At 35.9% G+C, this 19,605-nt stretch overlaps 2 protein-coding genes across 8 annotated transcripts in view; both read right to left on the reverse strand.

Moving 5' to 3' along the window:
• LOC105002117 (C-type lectin domain family 2 member D11-like) overlaps positions 1 to 3,234 on the reverse strand; it is a 13,374-nt gene extending 10,140 nt beyond the window's left edge. The window contains exon 1 of one of the 2 annotated variants that reach the window (XM_010858605.1): positions 2,728 to 3,234. In XM_010858605.1, the coding sequence (XP_010856907.1) occupies positions 2,728 to 2,779 (52 nt within the window). In that variant the 5' untranslated portion in view covers positions 2,780 to 3,234. The remainder of the gene's footprint in view (positions 1 to 2,727) is intronic. The other variant, XM_010858604.1, reaches the window with a different exon arrangement.
• A 9,970-nt stretch (positions 3,235 to 13,204) lies between these two features.
• CLEC2B (C-type lectin domain family 2, member B) overlaps positions 13,205 to 19,605 on the reverse strand; it is a 20,922-nt gene continuing 14,521 nt past the window's right edge. For 5 of the 6 annotated variants that reach the window (XM_010858609.1, XM_010858608.1, XM_010858607.1 and 2 more), the window contains 3 exons: positions 16,718 to 16,821; positions 14,663 to 14,804; positions 13,205 to 13,521 (listed from right to left, as the gene is read on the reverse strand). In XM_010858609.1, the coding sequence (XP_010856911.1) occupies positions 14,696 to 14,804; positions 16,718 to 16,821 (213 nt within the window). In that variant the 3' untranslated portion in view covers positions 13,205 to 13,521; positions 14,663 to 14,695. Of the gene's footprint in view, positions 13,522 to 14,662; positions 14,805 to 15,387; positions 15,642 to 16,717; positions 16,822 to 19,605 lie in introns of those variants that run through there. The other variant, XM_010858610.1, reaches the window with a different exon arrangement.

The following is a 19,605-nucleotide window of genomic DNA, read 5'->3' on the forward strand; positions in this document are numbered from 1 at the left end:
CATTTGTTTATTTTTGCTTTTATTTCCAATATTCTGGGAGGTGGGTCATAGAGGATCCTGCTGTGATGTATGTCAGAGAGTGTTTTGCCTATGTTCTCCTCTAGGAGTTTTATAGTTTCTGGTCTTATGTTTAGATCTTTAATCCATTTTGAGTTTATTTTTGTGTATGGTGTTAGAAAGTGTTCTAGTTTCATTCTTTTACAAGTGGTCTATTGGTTTTAACTTTAGTTTTATGTTCTAGAAAACTTAGTTAACTTACAGAAACAGTTTAAATTAAAAAAAAATAATAATAGCTTTCACACTTGCACTGCTCAAATAGTTTCAGCTACATAAGCCCTTGGCTTAGCTAGTAAACATTAAAGCTCTTTAAGAATTTTCTTTTTGATTAAGCTTGAACCCTGTGTTTCAGGAAATTCAGTATCGTCTTGTCCTTGATAAAAAAGTAAAATTCAGAGAAAGGGAGAAGGAAAGAAAGATGGAAATTCATGTTTTTACCAGAAAATAGATGTTCAGTAAAAGATATTCTTTCTGCTGGGCTGAAGTACAAACATGCATGAGATATACTCTTTATCTTTCTCATCAAATTTGTTATAAACTAAAAATGTTAAAGCATTTTCTGGTGGATGGCTTTAGCATCCTATTCCCAAACCCACACATTTGTTTTCTAAATTATAAAGTAGGATCTGTATATCAATATTCCCAGTTTGGGGGCAACTTTTATTTTAGTCAATAATTATTCATGGTTTTAATAAACAAAAGTCTCTTTAGGGAACAGGAGAAGGAAATGGCAACCCACTCCAGTGTTCTTGCCTGGAGAATCCCAGGGATGGGGGAGCCTGGTGGGTTGCTGTCTATGGGGTCGCTCAGAGTCAGACACAACTGAAGCGACTTAGCAACAGCAAGAAATTAATTCTCAGCTAATATCAACTGGGGAGATTAGAAGGAGGTTATAATTATTTTTTGTAATGCAGGGATGTTGAAATAACAACATTAACTAATTTATTAACTATATTAATCTAGTATTAACTAGATACTATATTTCAACAAATGCTTTTAATAATAAATCACTATGTTGAATTAATACTGATGCTCTCACTAAATCAAAACTGTTATACTTATGGCTGATTCATGTTGATTTTTGGCAGAAATCAACACAATATTATAAGGCAATTATCCTTCAGTTAAAAATAAATTAATTAAAAAAACCTGTTTAACTAAAATGGTTAGGTTTAAAAGATGCTCATATTTTTTATGTTCACTACTGAAAATCTCTGGTAAGACACATTATATAAACTACTTTGGTATTGTACTCTAAATAGGATGACATAAAGCTTGGCCATATAAGATCCACTATAATCAAATGAATAGAGAATGAAAGACAGAGAGAACACAAAAGTAAAGCAGACCCCATGAGACATAAAGAGGAAGACAGACAGAGAGGGAGAGACAAGAGAAAATTATCTGGACACAAAATAGGCCTCAATTGATTTTAGCTGAAACATTTAATGATCTCACTGAAAAATCACATTTACCCTTTACTCCAAAAGGAAACTTTGCAGGGCATTTTTGTGACCAAGGGAAGGAAAGTATACTTTTGTATTTACTTAGAATTTTTTTGAAGAAAATTGACTTTTATTCCTATTTCTTTCAGAAAAAGTGACAGTATCATTCAAGGCCCAGGTGAAAAGTAACTTCACAATTATGCCATCACCAACTCCCTAAGTTTCATTAAATATCTTCTCACTCTAATCACATCAAGTTATAGTAACTCATTTGTCTGTCCCTGAGATGATGAAGCCCTGAAATCAGGGTCTAAATGTAATTTGTCTTTGTAGCTCTATGTCTAATAAATGGCAGGCTCTAAACATGTGATTAAGGCAATGGCACCCTCCTCCAGTACTCTTGCCTGGAAAATCCCATGGATGGAGGAGCCTGGAAGGCTTCAGTCCATGGGGTCGTTGAGGGTCGGACACGACTGAGCAACTTCACTTTCACTTTTCACTTTCATGCAGTGGAGAAGGAAACGGCAACCCACTCCAGCGTGATTGCCTTGAGAATCCAAGGGATGGGGGAGGCTGGTGGGCTGCCGTCTACGGGGTCGCACAGAGTCAGACACGACTGAAGTGACTTAGCAGCAGCAGCAGCAGCAAACATGCAATTACTAGATTCAATCACACTACAGCAAAGGTGCCATAGTTAGTTTTTTAAAGCATATATATGCATTTATTCTTTTAAAAATTCTTTTCTCATTTAGGTTGTTACATAATATTGAACACAGCTCCCTGTGCTATACAGTAGGTTTGGGCAACTTTTACTAGTATATGTATTACCAAATGTTGGTGTCTGTTTATCATTACTCTGAGATATAATCGTCTGTTATTTAATATCATAATGTGACTTGCCAGAGTGCAAATTGCCAGCAACCTGGAGAAAATATAAAGACTAATAAAATAAACCCAAAGAGCATTTTTCTATTAACCTCCTGTAATATAATTCGTGTGAAATATTTAAGTAACATAAACAGTAGCGTAATAACTGATATAACACTTACCTGTCCTCTCAGCCACCTCTAGACTTTCAAACCATCTCTCCTTCTAGAGAGGTGAACTGTGAGGTACTGATATTCTTCAAGTGCAATTTCTATCCTGTCGGTAGTCAGTGGAATAAGAATTATTCCCCTCCCCAGCTCCCATTTTACTTTGTCAAAGTTTATCAATTTTCACTTACCAGATCGCCCCTCTTCCATGTTTTCTCTGGAGATAGAGTCTCTCCGAAACATTTTCAAAGTCTCTGTCACAGTAATGTCTCTATTTAATCAAAAGCATATGGCACTGTTTCATAAGTAGTTGCAAAAACAGGAAGTGAGAAGTGAAAGCAGTAAACTCACATCCAGTAAGTGAGCTGCAACAAGTTAAGTCAAGTTCACAAGAGTTTTAGATGTATAAAATGCAAAGTGCTTTTAACTTAGACAATCTACTCCACAATCTTCTTTCCCTGTCAAAATGTCAAAATAACACGGACCAGTTTTATTTTCTTGCCTGAATCAAAAAGGTTAAATAAAACGTGCAGAAAAAAATTCCTTTCCATCACTGGGCACCAATCAATGAAGGGCAGTGATCCTTTGGTGAGACCTGGAATTGCTTCGGTTTACTTCACAGACATAGATTTGTTAGTCAGTCAGTCAGTTCAGTTGCTCAGTCATGTTGACTCTTTGCGACCCCATGAACTGCAGCACACCAGGCCTCCCTGTCCATCACTAACTCCCAGAGTTTACCCAAACTCATGTCCATTGAGTAGGTGATGCCATCTAACCATCTCATCCTCTGTCGTCCCCTTCTTCTCCTGCCTTAAATCTTTCCCAACATCAGGGTCTTTTCAGAAGAGTCAGCTCTTCACATCAGGTGGCCAAAATATTGGAGTTTCAGCTTCAACATCAGTCCTTCCAATGAACACCCAGGACTGATCTCCTTTAGGATGGACTGGTTGGATCTCCTTGCAATCCAAGGGACTCTCAAGAGCCTTCTCCAACACCAGAGTTCAAAAGCATCAATTCTTCTGCACTCAGTTTTCGTTATAAGTCCAACTCTCACATCCATACTTGACTACTGGAAAAACCATAGCCTTGACTAGACAGACGTTTGTTGACAAAGTAATGTCTCTGCTTTTGAATATGCTGTCTAGGTTGGTCATAACTTTCCTTCCAAGGAGTAAGCGTCTTAATTTCATGGCTGCAATCCCCATCTGCAGTGATTTTGGAGCCCTGAAAAATAAAGTCAGCTACTGTTTCCACTATTTGCCATGAAGTGATGAGACCGGATGCCGTGATCTGAATGTTGAGCTTAAAAAAGGTTACCATATCTGGGAAAAAAAAAAAAAAAAGTTACCATATCTAGTTGAATTCACAGAATCACTGAATAAAATAGCTGAGATTTGTACACAAATTTGTTTCTCTGCTAAAGTCCTATTTAATCTAATGTTATACTGCCTCCCAGTGGTATAAATGTATGTTCACAGGCACCTGTAAATCAATAGTTAGGTATTTCCATTCTTAGGCCTTTGGAAATACTGAAGATCTATTTACTTGTTTACTAGCAATTTTCCTGCATACCAAGGATGCTGTTTTTTTATTATTTACATCTCTTTGAATCTGTATAATTTTATGCTTAAGACACACAACAAGCAGTTAATTATATGAAATTTAACATATATAGTGATTATATTGTCTAAGTCATTGTATCCTAAAAGTTATTAAACTATTAGTATTATTCATTTTACTTTACTAGTAAAATGAATGACTCTCACAGAGTCTATATTACTTGGCAGCATCACACAGCTATCATTGGCCAACCAATACTCACATTCTCTTGTTCATTCTCAAAGCCCATCTTTGTAACCATGAATTACGCTTCTACCATAGTTTTCCCCAATTAGAATTTTTGTCAAGGCTTTAATCTTGCACTGCACGTTTACAGCTTTTCCAACATAATATCTTCTGCATGACCACAAGCATCAGATCTTTTGAAATCCATCCTTGAGTAATACCCTGTTCAGGTACTCATTTGTGTAAACACAACAAATAAATATCTGATCATTGTCTACCATCTATAACTGTACACTTTTTCACAAGACATAAACAAGAATTTGTGTTCAAATATGCGTTGATTTTGCTACTCCTCTCCTGACATTGGTGGTAAAAAACAGTGGTGAAAGAATTCTTCTCTAGGTGCTTTAAGGTCTAAATCCAAACCACACCTTTAGAAGTGAAGTAAAGTGAAAGTCACTCTATCGTGTCCGACTCTTCGCAGCCCCATGGACTATATAGTCCATGGAATTCTCTAGGCCAGAATACTGTAGTGGGTTGGCTTTCCCTTCTCCAGGGGTCTTCCCAACCCAGGGATTGAATCCAGGTCTCCTGCATTGCAGGAGGATTCTTTACCAGCTGAGCCACAAGGAAGTCTTAAACTGCTATGCAATAGAATAGTCATTAATCACATTTGAGTATTAAAATTTAAATCAATTATAATTAAATAAAAATTTAAAATCTAGCCACATTTCAAGGGCTCACAGCTCCATGTGGCTAGTGGCTACAATTGTGGTTGCACTGATATGGAATATTTCCACCACTGTGGAAAGTTGATTCAAAAGTGCTGATCTAGAATAAAAATCATAGTTTTCTTCCAGATGTTGAACAAAAGGAACTCCAGCTAACTTGCTTTTAAACACTGAACCATATGTAGCTCAATACATTTTATAGTAATTAGAAACATTAGCCTTCTTCAGTATGTGTGCTTGTAAAATGTATAGATGTTAAGATCCAAGTGAAGAAAGACTGTACAATGAATCTGTGGGATTAATATTTTTCATAGTTTTATTTCACCATCTTTTTGATTTCCAAAGACTCTGTAGTATTGTGTGTGTGTGTGTTAGTCGCTCAGTCCTGTCCAACTCTGCAATCCCGTGGACTGTTAAGATCCAAGTGAAGCAACACTGTACAATGAATTTGTAGGATTAGGAATTTTCAGAATTTTCTTTCATGATCTTTTTGATATCCAAAGATTCTGTAGTATTTCCCCTTTTTTATTTCTAATATTACTTATTTGTATCTTCTCTCCGTTTTCCTCAGTTCGCTTGAGGTTTATCAATTGTATTTATTTCTGCTGAAGAACCAGCTTTGTTTTCTAGAGGCTTATCAACTTTATTGATCTTTTTCAAGGTGCCAGCTTTTGATTGCATTGATTGTCTCTATTAATTTCTACTGTTCAATTTCATTTCTTTTCACTTTGCATTTTCCCTTCTTTTTCTAGTTTACTATGGTTAAAGCTTAGATACTTGTTTTTAGATATTTATTCTTTTTGAATATGTGCATTCAATGTAGTAAACTTTCTTCTAAACACTTATTTTACTCTATGTCACAAATTCTTAAGTTACATTTTCATTTAGTTAAAAATATTTTAAAATTTTTCTTGAAATATCCTCTTTGACTCATGTATTATTTAGAAATATGTTGTTAAATCTCCTGTATTTAGGATTTTCTAGTTATATTTCTATGTAGCCTTCTGATTCTAGTTTAATTCCACTATGGCCTGAGCACATACATTATATGATTTCTATTCTTTTAATTTTTTAAGCTATAATTTTTCAGAATGTGGTCTAGTATGGCAAATATTCAAAATAACCTCAAGACAAATGTATATTCTGCTGTCATTAAATAAAGTAGCTTATAAATGTCAATTATTTTGTGTACAGTTGACCGATGGTGCTGTTAGTACAACTGTGTTGTGATTTTCTGCCAGATGGGTCTGCCCATTTCTGACAGAGGGTTACAGAAGTCTTCAGCCATAATAGTGAATTCACCTGTCTCTCCTAGCAGTTCTATCAGGTTCTACCTTACATTTTGACACTGTTGTTAGGTTCACATAGAAAACAATTGTCTTCTTGGAGAATTGTTTTATGATTATGTAATGTCTTTCTTTCTCCCTGATAAGTTTGATTGTTTAGAAGTTGCTCTGCATGAAATTATTTCCAAGTGCTTCATAGGGTTTTGGTTTAATGTTAATACCCCCAAACTACTATCAACTCAATGTTACAATAAAACATTAAAAAAATGAAATTAATATAGTGTAGCTACTCCAGCTTTCTTTTGATTAGTATTCACAAGGAATATCTTTCTCCATTGGTTTCCTTTTTCCTTTTTTGACTACATATATCTTCATCTTTAAAATGGATTTTTTATAGAAAATACAAAATTGGATCTTGTTTGTTTCACTCTGACAATTTATTTTAGCTGGTATATTTAAACCATTGCCATGAAGATGATTATTTAAACAGATGAATTAATATCTGCCATGTTTGTTAATGTTTTCTATTTGTTGCTATTGTTCTTTGTTTCCATTTTATCTTCTACTTTTTAAGCCTTAGGTAGTTTTAGTTGGGCAGCTTAGATTATTGCATTTTCTCTCCTACCTTGTATCCATTGCACTCCTTTCTTTTTAAAAAAATATTTTTAGTGATTGCCCTGAAGCTTGTAATACAAAATTACAACTAGCTCAAATGTGCTTTCAATTAATACTGTAAACCTCAAAAGAATAGTGCAATATCTTATAATAACAAAATAATCCTAATTATACTCTTGTCCCTTACATTGTTACTGTCATTCATTCTACTTATGCATAAACTACAAGGAACTAATACAGTCATTATTTTGAAACTAGCTGTTACCAGTGAGATCAATTAAGAATAGGAAAAATACATTTAAAATTTTCTTTTATTCCTCAAAGTAGATTCTAGTTTCTGACCTGTATCGCTTTCCTTACCTCTTTCTGCAGCTGCTGCTGCTGCTAAGTCACTTCAGTTTGTGCAACCCCATAGACAGCAGCCCACCAGGCTCCCCGGTCCCTGGGATTCTCCAGGCAAGAACACTGGGAGTGTGTTGCCATTTCCTTCTCCAATGCATGAAAGTGAAAAGTGAAAGTGAAGTTGCTCAGTCATCTCCGACTCCTAGCGACCCCACGGACTGCAGGCTACAGGCTCTTCCATCCATGGGATTTTCCAGGCAAGAGTACTGGAGTGGGGTGCCATTGCCTTCTCCTACCTCTTTCTAGTCCTTCCTTATTTTAACATACTTATAAGGAAGGTCTCCTGGCTACAAATTCCCTGAAGGTTTCTTTTTCTGGAAAAAATCTTTATTTTCCCCTTCACTTTGAAGGTGATTTCATAGAATATAGAATTCTAGGTTGGTAATTTTTTTTCTCTCAACAATTTGAACATTTCACTCCACTCTGCTTATATACCTGGCTTCTTAGATAACAAAAGGTGGCAAAGTAATTTTTTTTCTTCTTGCTTCTTTTCAAATTTTTTCTCAATTTTTGTTTGATTTTCTGCAGTTTAACTATGATATACCCAGATGTATTTGAGGGAGGTGTGTGTGCGTGCGTGGATTTACGCTGCTTGGTTTTCTCCGAGCTTCCTAGATCTGTGCTTTATTGTTTGATATTAATTTGAGGTAAATTCTCAGTCCATTTCTTAAAATATTGCTTCTACTTCTTTCTTCTCCTTTTGGTGTCCCCATTACATGTTACACTTTTAGTAGTTATCCCACAGTTCTTGGATATTGTTTTGGGTTTTCTTTTCTTTTTTTTTTTTTCAGTTGTTTTGTTTTAACTTTTCAGTTTTGGATGTTTCTGTTGCTATGACCTAAACTCAGAGATTCTCTCCTCAGCCATGTCTAATCTATTAATGAGATCATCAGACACTGTATTTTTGTAAGTGTTTTTGATTCTCTGACATTGCTTTTTTTCCTTTCTTATAATTTCTATGTTCTCCTTACACTACATATTTATTCTTCGTGGTGTCTATATTTTGCATTGGAGTCATTAGCATGTCAGTCAGAGTTTTTAAAAAGTTTCCAGTGTGATAATTCTAATATTTCTGCCATATCTAAGTTCTGATACTTTTCAAACTGTGCTTAACTTTTTGATTTTGTTTTCTGTGCTTAATCATGTGTGACCTTCTGCAGTTCCATGGGCTATAGCCTACCAGGCTCCTCTACCCATGGAATTTTTCAGGCAAGAATATTGGGGCAGGGTGCCATTGCCTACCTCAGGGGATCTTCCCCACCCAGGGATTGAACCTGCATCTCTTGCATCTCCTGCATTGGCAGGGGGCTTCTTTACTACTAGCACCATCTGAGTGAATGAAAACTGTGTTGTAATAGATATATTTGATCTTTACCTCTGATTCCTGGCAAGGAGCTTCAAAAATCATTATAATTTTGTCCATTTCTTGAGTCATAGAAGAAGTAACTTTGTTATGCTGGTGATCACTCATTGTGAAGGTTCTGTATAGTTTCAAGGGAGTGTTTGGTCACCAGAAAAAACCATCACCATGTGATTCAGTTCAGTTCAGTTCAGTTCAGTCGCTCAGTTGTGTCCGACTCTGCGACCCCATGAATCACAGCACACCATGTGATTAGAGGGTAGCAAATTCCTGCATTCCCCCTGTCCACAGACACACCAGCTGTGCATGCCTACACCCGACTCCAATGTACCAAAGACACTGAGACCTAAATTTATAGAGGAACATTGCCCACATTCCAGATTGGCGATTAGTTGATGCACTTCCAAGAAATATCCAAATAAAACTATAAGGGCTCTGAAAACTGAACTGGAACCAGAGTTCACAGAAGGCCTGAACATATCCAGAGTGATTGTCTGCACAAACCAAATATTTGGATGTGCTCCACACGTTTAAACAAAGAGTCTCCTAACAAAATGTTTATTAAAAATGTCCAGAAGACAATTCAAAATTATTCAGCATACAAATAGCCATGAGAATTTGGACTTGCATGGAGAAAGACAATCAACAGAAGCTGTGCTGATGTGACACAGATGTTGGAATTATCTAGCAAATATTTTAAGCAGATTTATAAAGATACTCAAAATACCAAAGGAATGAAGAAATAAATGCAGTCATTTAACAAGAATTAGAAATCATCTTTTTCCTCCTCTGAATTGCCTTCTATCTAAATTGATTGCTACTTTTATCAAGGATAAAGAAAATTTTCCATCCTAAATTATGATACCTCAATTTTCTCCAACAGGTAAAAGTCACTTTTTTCACTTAGTAAATCATCAAACAAAATCTTAATACATGACTTTTAATTTCAATCTCACACACACACATTTCTCTTTCTATATGGCATCTAATGTAAGATATTTTATTTGAATGTTCTCCTAAATTTTTATCTGGAATTGTTCACTTTTTTAAATTAGTAAATATCTTTTACTTGCCTTTTAATGTTTTCTCTCCTGTGAGCTTCCATGATAAGTTTTATACTTTATTTCACAATAATAATATGCTGCATCTAACACTTTACAGTATGTATTTTTCCCAGTGAAATTAATCATTCCATTGTCAGTCATAAATTTTACCTGTTTCCATTCTCTTACCTCTTTCTCTTAATAGTTCCCTTTCATTACCTGTGAGAACAAGAATTTCCATATCTGCTTATTCTTAAACAAGTTATAAACACATTTACAATTTATAAATTATAGCACTCTTTCAAGGTCTCTCATCCTTGAAAACTCTGTAACTGTGAACCACTTTCCCTGTGTAGACACTAGAGTCTTATCAGTAGCATTATTTTATCACCTCAGTCCTCACCCTCATTCCTTACAGCCCAAATTCTTACCTCATTTTACAATCCACACAGTTGGAAAACATCTTTCTCTACCACATTTATATGAGGCATTTTACTTCCAGCTCTTATTAGGGAACTAAGACTACAGTCAACCATTTGTGGCCGGAACTTCCTAAGTAACTTAAAATGTCAAGCTAAACTAATTTGGATAGTGAAAGATTCACACAGTGAACCACACATTTTTCGTCAGAAGGCCACTTGCCACAAACACACACAGAAGATTGGGCTTTGTATGAATGTTTAAAAAGACAATGAAGCTATTTCATGAATAGTACTTTAATTGCAAGACAATGGATTTCAAACTAATCACCATGATAAGTCCAGTTACGACACGTCAGCTTGCAAATATATTACCCAGTTATTGACTATATTCCCTGCACGGCATGTTTGATACTTATAACTCATTTATTTTGTAACTGGAGGTTTTGGTTCTCACTCTTCCTCACCTATTTCTTTCCCTCTGCTCCCCCCACTCCTTCCTGGCAAACACATATTTGTTATTTGCATCTATAACTATATATACGCAGTATAAAAATTTTGAACTGCTATATTGTACATTCGAAGTTAATTTTGTAAATCTACTATTCTTTAGTAAGGAAGAAAAGGAAATGGTGCTCAAGAGGACATGGGAGTTATTTACTGAAGCAAGGTCACTGGATACAGCAATAAAGATAGGAGTGACGTGGTGAGGGCTGCTTTTATTCACTTTTGTCGAGTGATAGACAAAACTAGATTTGACTGCACTTAAATGCTGAGAGAATGTATTTTCTTTAAAATACATTTCCTGAAAGAAGCAGTGGACATTCTAGGTTATGCTTGTATCTGAAAAAGATGAAACATAGAAATGAAAAGAAGCTGATATTGATAATGTTGCCAAAACCCTGCCTGTGTTCTCTGTTGCCGAATAGAAACATAGAGACAGGTTTTGCCTGAAGTAGAAAAGAGTAACTTTTATTGTGCTGCCAGGCAAAGGAGGCCAACAGAGAGCTAATGCACTCAAGACTGTGTGACCCACCCAGGAGTGGGATAGTGAGGAGTTTTATAGTGTTCAAGGAGCAATGTGTCACCAACTCATAGACAATTCTTGGCATCAAGGTGAGGTTTCAAGCATCATCAATTTTCCGGTTTCAACCAGTCTAGAGTCTATGTTCTCATGGTCAGCAGTTTTCATTTGGAGCTGGTCTGCTTCTTGTAAAAATAACTTAGCAGCGTGTGTCATGCCTTCACGTATTTCAGAGAAATAGGAGTTCAGTGATTCTGCTATGTGGTTGAATTATAATCTAAATTGTTACCAGTTCCCCAGCCCAATAGCTAGTCTTTGTTTCTACATCTTCACGTTTCTCTCTTCAACGACGGGTTCTGGGAAACTGGTCAGCTACATGTAAAAGAGTGAAACTAGAACACTTCCTAACACCACACACAAAAATAAACTCAAAATGGATGAAAGACCTAAATGTAAGACAAAAAACTATAAAACTCTTAGAGGAAAACATGGATAGAACATTCTTCAACATAAATCACAGCAAGATCCTCTATGACCCACCTCCCAGAGTAATGGAAATAAAAACAAAAACTAAACAAATGGGACCTAATTAAACTTAAAAGCTTTGACACAACAAAGGAAAGTATAAGCAAGGTGGAAAGACAGCCCTCATGAAACAACTGACAAAAAATGAATTAATCATGGATTCTTGAGTCAGTCTTCTACTTTAAAAACAAGGATGCAGGGGTTTGTACATTTCAGAAATACAATGTGTTAATGCTACTGCTGCCATAACAAAGTGCCATGCACTGCATGATTTAAAACACCAGGAACTGATTGTCTCACAGTACTACAGCCTGAAAGGCCCAATATCAATATGTCCTCTGGGTCATGCTCTCTCAGACTGCTCTAGGAGACAGTCCTTTCTTGCCTCTTCCTGCTTCTGGTAATGGCTGGCCATGCCTAGCGCTCTTTGACTTATAGGTATATCACTTCAATCACAGGGCTGTCTTTTCCCTTTGTCTTCACGTTGTCTTCACTTTGTTAAGAGTTTTGTCTGACTCCAAATTTCCTCTTCTTATAATACCACTGGTGCTAAAGAGCTTGAGGCCTATAGTGATGTCTTCACTATTACATTCAGCCCAGCCCTAATTTCCAAATAAGGTCACAGTCTGAGGTCCTGAGCATTAGAATGTCAACACAACATTTTAGGCTCATAGTTCAACCTCATAAGATATAGGAAGAGGAAATTTCTTGAGTCTACACACAATATACATAACTCCAATGGTAAAGTGTCTGCCTACAATGTGGGAGACCCTGGTTCGATCCCTGGGTTGGGAAGATCCCCTGGAAAAGGAAATGGCAACCCACTCCAGTATTCTTGCCTTGAAAATCCCATGGACCGATGAGCCTGGTAGGCCTTTATAGTCCAAGGGATCACAAAGAGTCAGACACAACTGAAGGACTTCACTTTCACTTTTCAGAAGTTTACAAAAATTAATTCTATCCCATGGGATAGATTGTGTAGTTTTTCATATTAAATATTCATAGATATTACATAAATTAAGTTACCCTCAACTGCAAAGATCCTGTGTAATTATTGATTATTGGATATTTGGTCTTTTAAAGGTTCCCCCTGGGTGTGAGATCCAGGGCAAACATGTATGGTAGGGTCTTTCCTTAAACAAACACTTTGCATAAAGTTCTGTGCATCACAGAACTCATAAGCCCATGAAGAGCATTATTATCTAGCAAAAAATCTTCAGAACAGTGGGAAAAGGGAATTGGTTATATATTGGCTTATCCAGTGAGGGTGCATTCAGTTTGTTTATGGTGTTCAGATGTTATTTCTTCCTGTTCAGGGCATGTGTGCTCAGTTGCTCAGTTGTGTCTGACTCTTTGCAACCCTGTGGACTGGAGCATACCAAGTTCCTCTGTCCATGGGATTCTCCAGTCAAGAATACAGGAGTGAGTTGCTATTTCCTTCTCCAGAAGATCTTCCTGACCCAGGGTTTGAACCCGTGTCTCCTGCAACTCTTGGATTGGCAGGTGGATTCTTTTTCCACTGAGCCACCTGGGAAGCCCCTTTCCTGTTAAGAGCCAGGGATAATATCAGACTTCGTTACTGTCAAATGTGTCCTTTCTAATTTTATTTCTCCTATCAGGAGAAAATGAGATTTTTTTTCCATTGAACCAATATAAATCTTCTAGAGGCTGCAGCTCCCTAGTACCAGCATTCAACATTGGTGACATCACTATGTCATGATGTCCATGAGTACTCTTTTCTAGCAGCTTTTTCAAAGGCTGCTACTGCTCTTCATTGAAAATCACAAGTGCATATCTAAAAAAAAATATGCAGAAAATGAGATCAGGAATGAATTTTCAAGACATATGAAATTTATCATTCATAATTTTATAGCATAATTGTAAAGCAGCACATTTTTCAATCATGTCATCACTGAATTACTCAAACTATAATCCCTGCTTTCCTAAGGAAAATTTTAGGGTAATCACACTCTAGAGTGTTAAAAAATAAATATCAAAATGAATATATCTAAAATAAACAGGATATTACATCATGACCAAATTGAATTTTATCTAGGATTGTAAAGCAGTCTCTTAACATTAGAAAATTTAAAATGTCATTCACTACATTTAAAGATAAAGGAATAGAAACCATGACAACATTGAAACAGATGCAGCAAACAAAAGCATACAAGAAAATGAAGTCTCTTCCTACAAAAAAAAAATCTCTTAGCAAATAGAAATAGAAAAGAACCAACCTAACTTTTAAGAAAAAGATATAAAAAACTAGATACAACACAACTAATGTTAACATATCAGAAGCATTTTCTTTAAAATGTGGAACAATTTTTTACCATCAATATTGTCCTGGAAATTCCACCTATTTTAATTATACAAAAAATAACTAATTTTTACAATATAGGAAAAATAAAATTGTTACTACTAGATGCTGTGTTTTCTAGTATTTAAATGAACCCACAAATTATTAGAAAATTATGAATTGTCAGAAAGCATGTTGAACAGAAAAAGAATACCTAAAAGAGTTACCTTGCTAATAAAAACAACTGTTTTAAAAGATAATAAAAGTATATAATTGCAAAAGCAATAGATATATATAATAGAAATACATATAATAAATACTATGCAGGAACTGTTTTGAAAATTATGTTATATAAGACAAAAATCAATACAAGAAATATGTTTTAAATGAATAACAGAATAATATATAAATACAACACTCCCAAAATTAACCTAAAGATTCTGTGAAATTGCATGATTCTTTTAAAATTGATACAGATAAGCAAAGATCCAGACCATTTAAAAAGTAGAAAACTAATACGAAAATTGCTTTCACAATCAGCCAACTGTGTCATCAGGCTATAATATTAAAGCAGTGAAATGTTGAATTTTCAACAAAAGGAAAGGGAAAAAGTTGATAAATATTAAAACCATCTTACTCTTGGATGTTAAGTCCACTGTCGGAAACTGATTCAGTGCACTTTTTTCCTGCAAATCCATTTCCTCTCTGTGTAGCATCTAGCTGTTGCAACACCATCTTCATTAAGGTAAAAACATATTTCATTCCCTTTCATATTAGCCCTACAATAAAGGAATCAAACACTATGCATTAGGGAGTCCTGTGACTTCTCTCTTGGTCAATGACACCTTTTTAAAAAATATTATGTCTAGAGCTGTGAAAAAGTATGTTTCTATACAGTCCTTTCTTGCTAGGGTTAAGATGTCTGTACCAAATTGGACCAAAGGAGTCTCCCTTCCAAGAATCTGTGTTAAACTAAGTTACATGTTATAGGTAGAGTTGTCAATTTGTAAAAACCAATGGTTCTTAACCCTGGGGTGAGTTTGCCTTCCACCAGCCCTTGCAAGGGACACTTGGAAATATCTGAAGACGTTTTTGGTTGCCTCAAGAGGAGTGGGGCAGGGGGAATTGCTACTGTCTCATGAGTAGAGGCCAGAGATGTTGCCAACATCCTATTGTGCACAAGAAAGTACTCCCTCCACACAGGATAGAACAATGTGGTCCAAAATGTCCGCTTTTTTCTGCTATTGAGAAATTCTAGCACAGACTAATGGAGAAGGAAATGGCAACCCACTCCAATATTCTTGCCTGGAGAATCTCAGGGACAGAGGAGCCTAGTGGGCTGCCATCTATGGGATTGCACAGAGTCGGACACGACTGAAGCGACTTAGCAGCAGCAGCATAGACTAAATGCCTAAGTGGCTGGCAGTCACAATTTGGGGTGTTTATACTTGGTCATATATGCAGTGAACTCAAATTTTTAGGTCCAATTCTCCATGTTGTAAAATAGAAGGTATGAAGCCCAGGTTAAATTGCAACCATCAGTGCAAATAAAAGCACTTAAAATAAACAAATTTACCTTGAACTGTGAAACTTGTCAGCAAACAGATAGCATGAAGCTTGTGAAAGAGATATAAGATTAGAGAAAATAGGGTAAAATCATGAAAAAAGTCTACTTTTACTGTGTATGTGAATCTCAGGTCTTTACCTTCAAAGTAACCAACTAAGAAGTCTTTTCCCTTGTATCTTTTTTCATTTTTAAATTGAAATATAATTGCTTTGCAATGCTGTATTATTTTTTGCTTTATAGCATCATGAATCAACTATATGTACACGTATATTCCCTCCCTCTTTAGCCACCCTCCCACCTCCAATTCTATCCATCGAGGTCATCACAGAGGACTGAGCTAAGCTCTCTACGTTATACAGCAGCTTCCCACTAGCTATCTATTTTACACATGGTTGTGTATATATAGGCCCACTGTGGCTCAGAGGGTAACGCGTAATGCTTCTCTCCCAATTTGTCCCACCCTTTTCTTCCACTGCTATGTTCACAAGTCCATTGTCTATGTCTGTGCCCCTATTCCTGCCCTGCAGATAGATTCATCAGGACCATTTGTCTAGATTCCATATATATGTGTTAACATACAATATTTGTTTTTCTCTTATATCTTGATTTCCAACCTCTCTGGTTGACTCTTGAAACCAGTCTTAATACATGATACACTAATCCTTAGTCCACTTTTCCAACATGAAGACAAATCAAGGACTGTACAGAAATATACTAATGTACAGGTTCTAGAAGGCTGCACTCTGTGTGTGCACTTAGCCACTCAGTTGCATCCGACTCTGCAACCCTATGGACTGTAGCCCACTAGGCTCCTCTGTCCATGGGAGTTCTCCAGGCAAGAATACTGGATTGGGTTGCCATTCCCTCTTCCAGGGAATCTTCCCAATCCAGGGATCAAACCCAGGTCTCCTGCATTGCAGGCAAATTCTTTACCAACTGAGCTGCCAGGGAAGCCCAAGAACACTGGAGTGGGTAGCTTATCTCTTCTCCAGGGGAACTTTCCAACCCAGGAATTGAACCTGAGTCACCTGCATTGCAGGTGAATTCTTTTCCAGCTGAGCTACCAGAGAAGCCCAGAAAGCTGCACTATCTACACTTAAATAATCCCAGAAAAAAGACACTCACCCTTTGTTATGTATGTTTTCATCCACCCATTGTCCTGTTAGATCTTCTGTCATGTCTCTCCAAATCCAGTGATCAGAAGTGCACTTGAATCGCTTAAGAAAATGCTTTAGAGGCAAAATAAAATTAGTAATTTTATTTGGCAGTTTTCACTACAACTTACTGTGTCCCTCTTGCTTTGCAGGTTGTGAGGAAAAAGGTGACAAAGCTTCAAATCCTAGTTTCACTGGAAAATAGCTATGTGATTGTGAAAAAGTATTTTACCTTCTGACTCTCAATTTTCTCATTTATGAAACAAAGAGAGAAATTTGTCAGAGAAATTTTCTTTAAGACACTTTCGATTCCAAATTGATAAATATTCAATATAAATATATTGAAACTCTATTCCTCCAAGATTTTTAGTCTGTGAACTCCTAGAAAGCTAGACTTTTCAATGGAGTTCTTACATAGACTTCCTAATCATCAGATATGTATTATAATGTTTTTTTCACTTCCCAGTAAATACTAGTATATTGAATTTAATGTAATATTTTACTTCAACATTTCTTTCAACTATCATGTTTGCACACCCATACACACACATCTTTCATGTATCCAGTTCCTTTAGAAGAACCTAATTCCCAAATTTCAATTTTTTTTTTTTTTTACCAAATATTTACATTTCTAAAGACATCATTTGGGGGGAAATTTTTATTTTTTTCTGATATTTCTCCTTATTCATTTGATGTTGAAAATTTTTCCTACCTTAGAGCCTTTCATGCCATAAAATTATGTTCTACACAGAAAGTCACTGAGTCTACCTGCCCCCAAAATAGTTGCAAAACCATAAACTTGACTTTGTATCACTCTACATTTCAGTTTTATATAAATGCAAAGGAATTATGACAGATCACAACACTATGGTCCATTCCTACCTGGTAACAGTGATGCCAATAACCTTGGCATTTTAATATACCATCTTCTATAGCATTTCATGAATTTATTTGAAAAAAAAAATCCAATTTGCTGAGCCAAGCTATGGGTTTACAAAGGAATCTATTAAGAAAACAGTGTCCCTGGATTCACAGAGTTTCCTGTAGAGTGAGCAAATCCATGCAAACTTAGAAAACATTCTACTAAATGGGAAGATTATGAGTATAATAAATACAGAGTGAAATTTTAGTTTATAGAAGAAGTGTCACAGTCTTTACAGGAGACCATCACATAGGATGCACTGTAAGAGGCATATCTGGAAAGAGTAAAAGATTCCGTGACAAATACAGAATCCAGGGAGAAAAGGACAATTCATGTTCTAGGCTTAGGAAAGAGCTTGTTTTAAGGCAGAAAAAACAAGCAAGACAGGATGTATGTATTGGAAAACAACAGGATATATTGCACTGAATAGCTGGAAAAATTGGATGAAGATGTGGAGCTGAGCTTTTGGTGACAGGGAACTGGGAAATGACAAGGTACAGGGAAGTGTCCTATGAAAAATATTGAACATTATTTGCTTAATAAAGAGTAGCTCATGGAGCTGCTTGTTTAAAAGACAAGGTAATTCTAAATAGGTGCAAATAAATAGGGGAAAATTTTCACGAAGCAAGCTTCATCTCATTTTAACTAAGAAAATACTTTGCAATTTAAATAAACATTTGTAATATTTTAATTAAACTATTTAAAAATGGCCTTTTAAAATTCTTTTATACATTACTTTCATTACTTCTTCACAGATACCATATGCAATAACAACCTCATTCTGTTTGTCACTTGTTATTTTTTTTTTTCATCTTACTGCCAAGTTAGCCTTTTTTCCACAAAAGGAACTGCAAGGACTGTTTAAGGATTTCTCAGAATGTTCATATCAAGAGTCTTGTTAAATTCAGCAGTTAAACCATTTGCTACAGAAGTTCTTTGTATTAAATTAAGCCTGCATCTTACTTTTTGACTTGGTATATCTACTCTTAACATATCTAGTTTTTCACATTTTATTCAGGTTTCTCTGTCTTTTCTTGCTTCCAAAATGGTTTAGTTTCCTTACACTGATCTATAAATTGCCCCAGCCTAGTTTGTATCTCGGAGAAGGCAATGGCACCCCACTCCAGTACTCTTGCCTGGAAAATCCCATGGACGGAGGAGCCTGGTAGGCTGCAGTCCATGGGGTAGCTATGAGTCGGACAGGACTGAAGCGACTTAGCCGCAGCAGCAGCAGCAGTTTGTAACTACTTAAACTTGAACCAATCAGGTAGATTGCATAACTATACATTGTTTACCCTGAAAGTAATACACAGTTCTTTTAACAATGTTGACCACTTTTAAATGTTTAAATGTCATTTAAAAATGACCACTTTTAAATGACCACTTTTAACAATGTTGACCACTTTTAACAATGTTGACCACTTTGTTGACCACCAACAAAACACCACAATTTTAAAGAAGTTAATTACCTTTTAAATTAACCTTTTACTTTAAAAGAAACGAAACAAAAGTAAAAAATATACTTGCCACGTAAGTCACCCAGGGAAAGAACAGATTTCATAAGTGCAGAGGTACAAGGTCTCCTGCTTGTTAAAGCTCTTGGAGAGTCTCTTTATTTATTGCATGTTTCCATCAATGTTTTTTGAACAAAGATTTATTAACCTTTTAATTTGTACCTGCCTATGAGAAACCTGTAGCAACAGTTAGAACTGGACATGGAACAACAGACTGGTTCCAAATAGGAAAAGGAGTACGTAAAGGCTGTATATTGTCACCCTGCTTATTTAACTCATATGCAGAGTACATCATGAGAAACGCTGGACTGGAAGAAACACAAGCTGGAATCAAGATTGCTGGGAGAAATATCAATAACCTCAGATATTCAGATGACACCACCCTTATGGCAGAAAGTGAAGAGGAACTAAAAAGCCTCTTCA

Source organism: Bison bison, unplaced genomic scaffold, assembly GCF_000754665.1.
Source record: "Bison bison bison isolate TAMUID 2011002044 unplaced genomic scaffold, Bison_UMD1.0 scf7180017864390, whole genome shotgun sequence".
In the NCBI taxonomy this organism is placed as follows: Eukaryota; Metazoa; Chordata; class Mammalia; order Artiodactyla; family Bovidae; genus Bison; species Bison bison.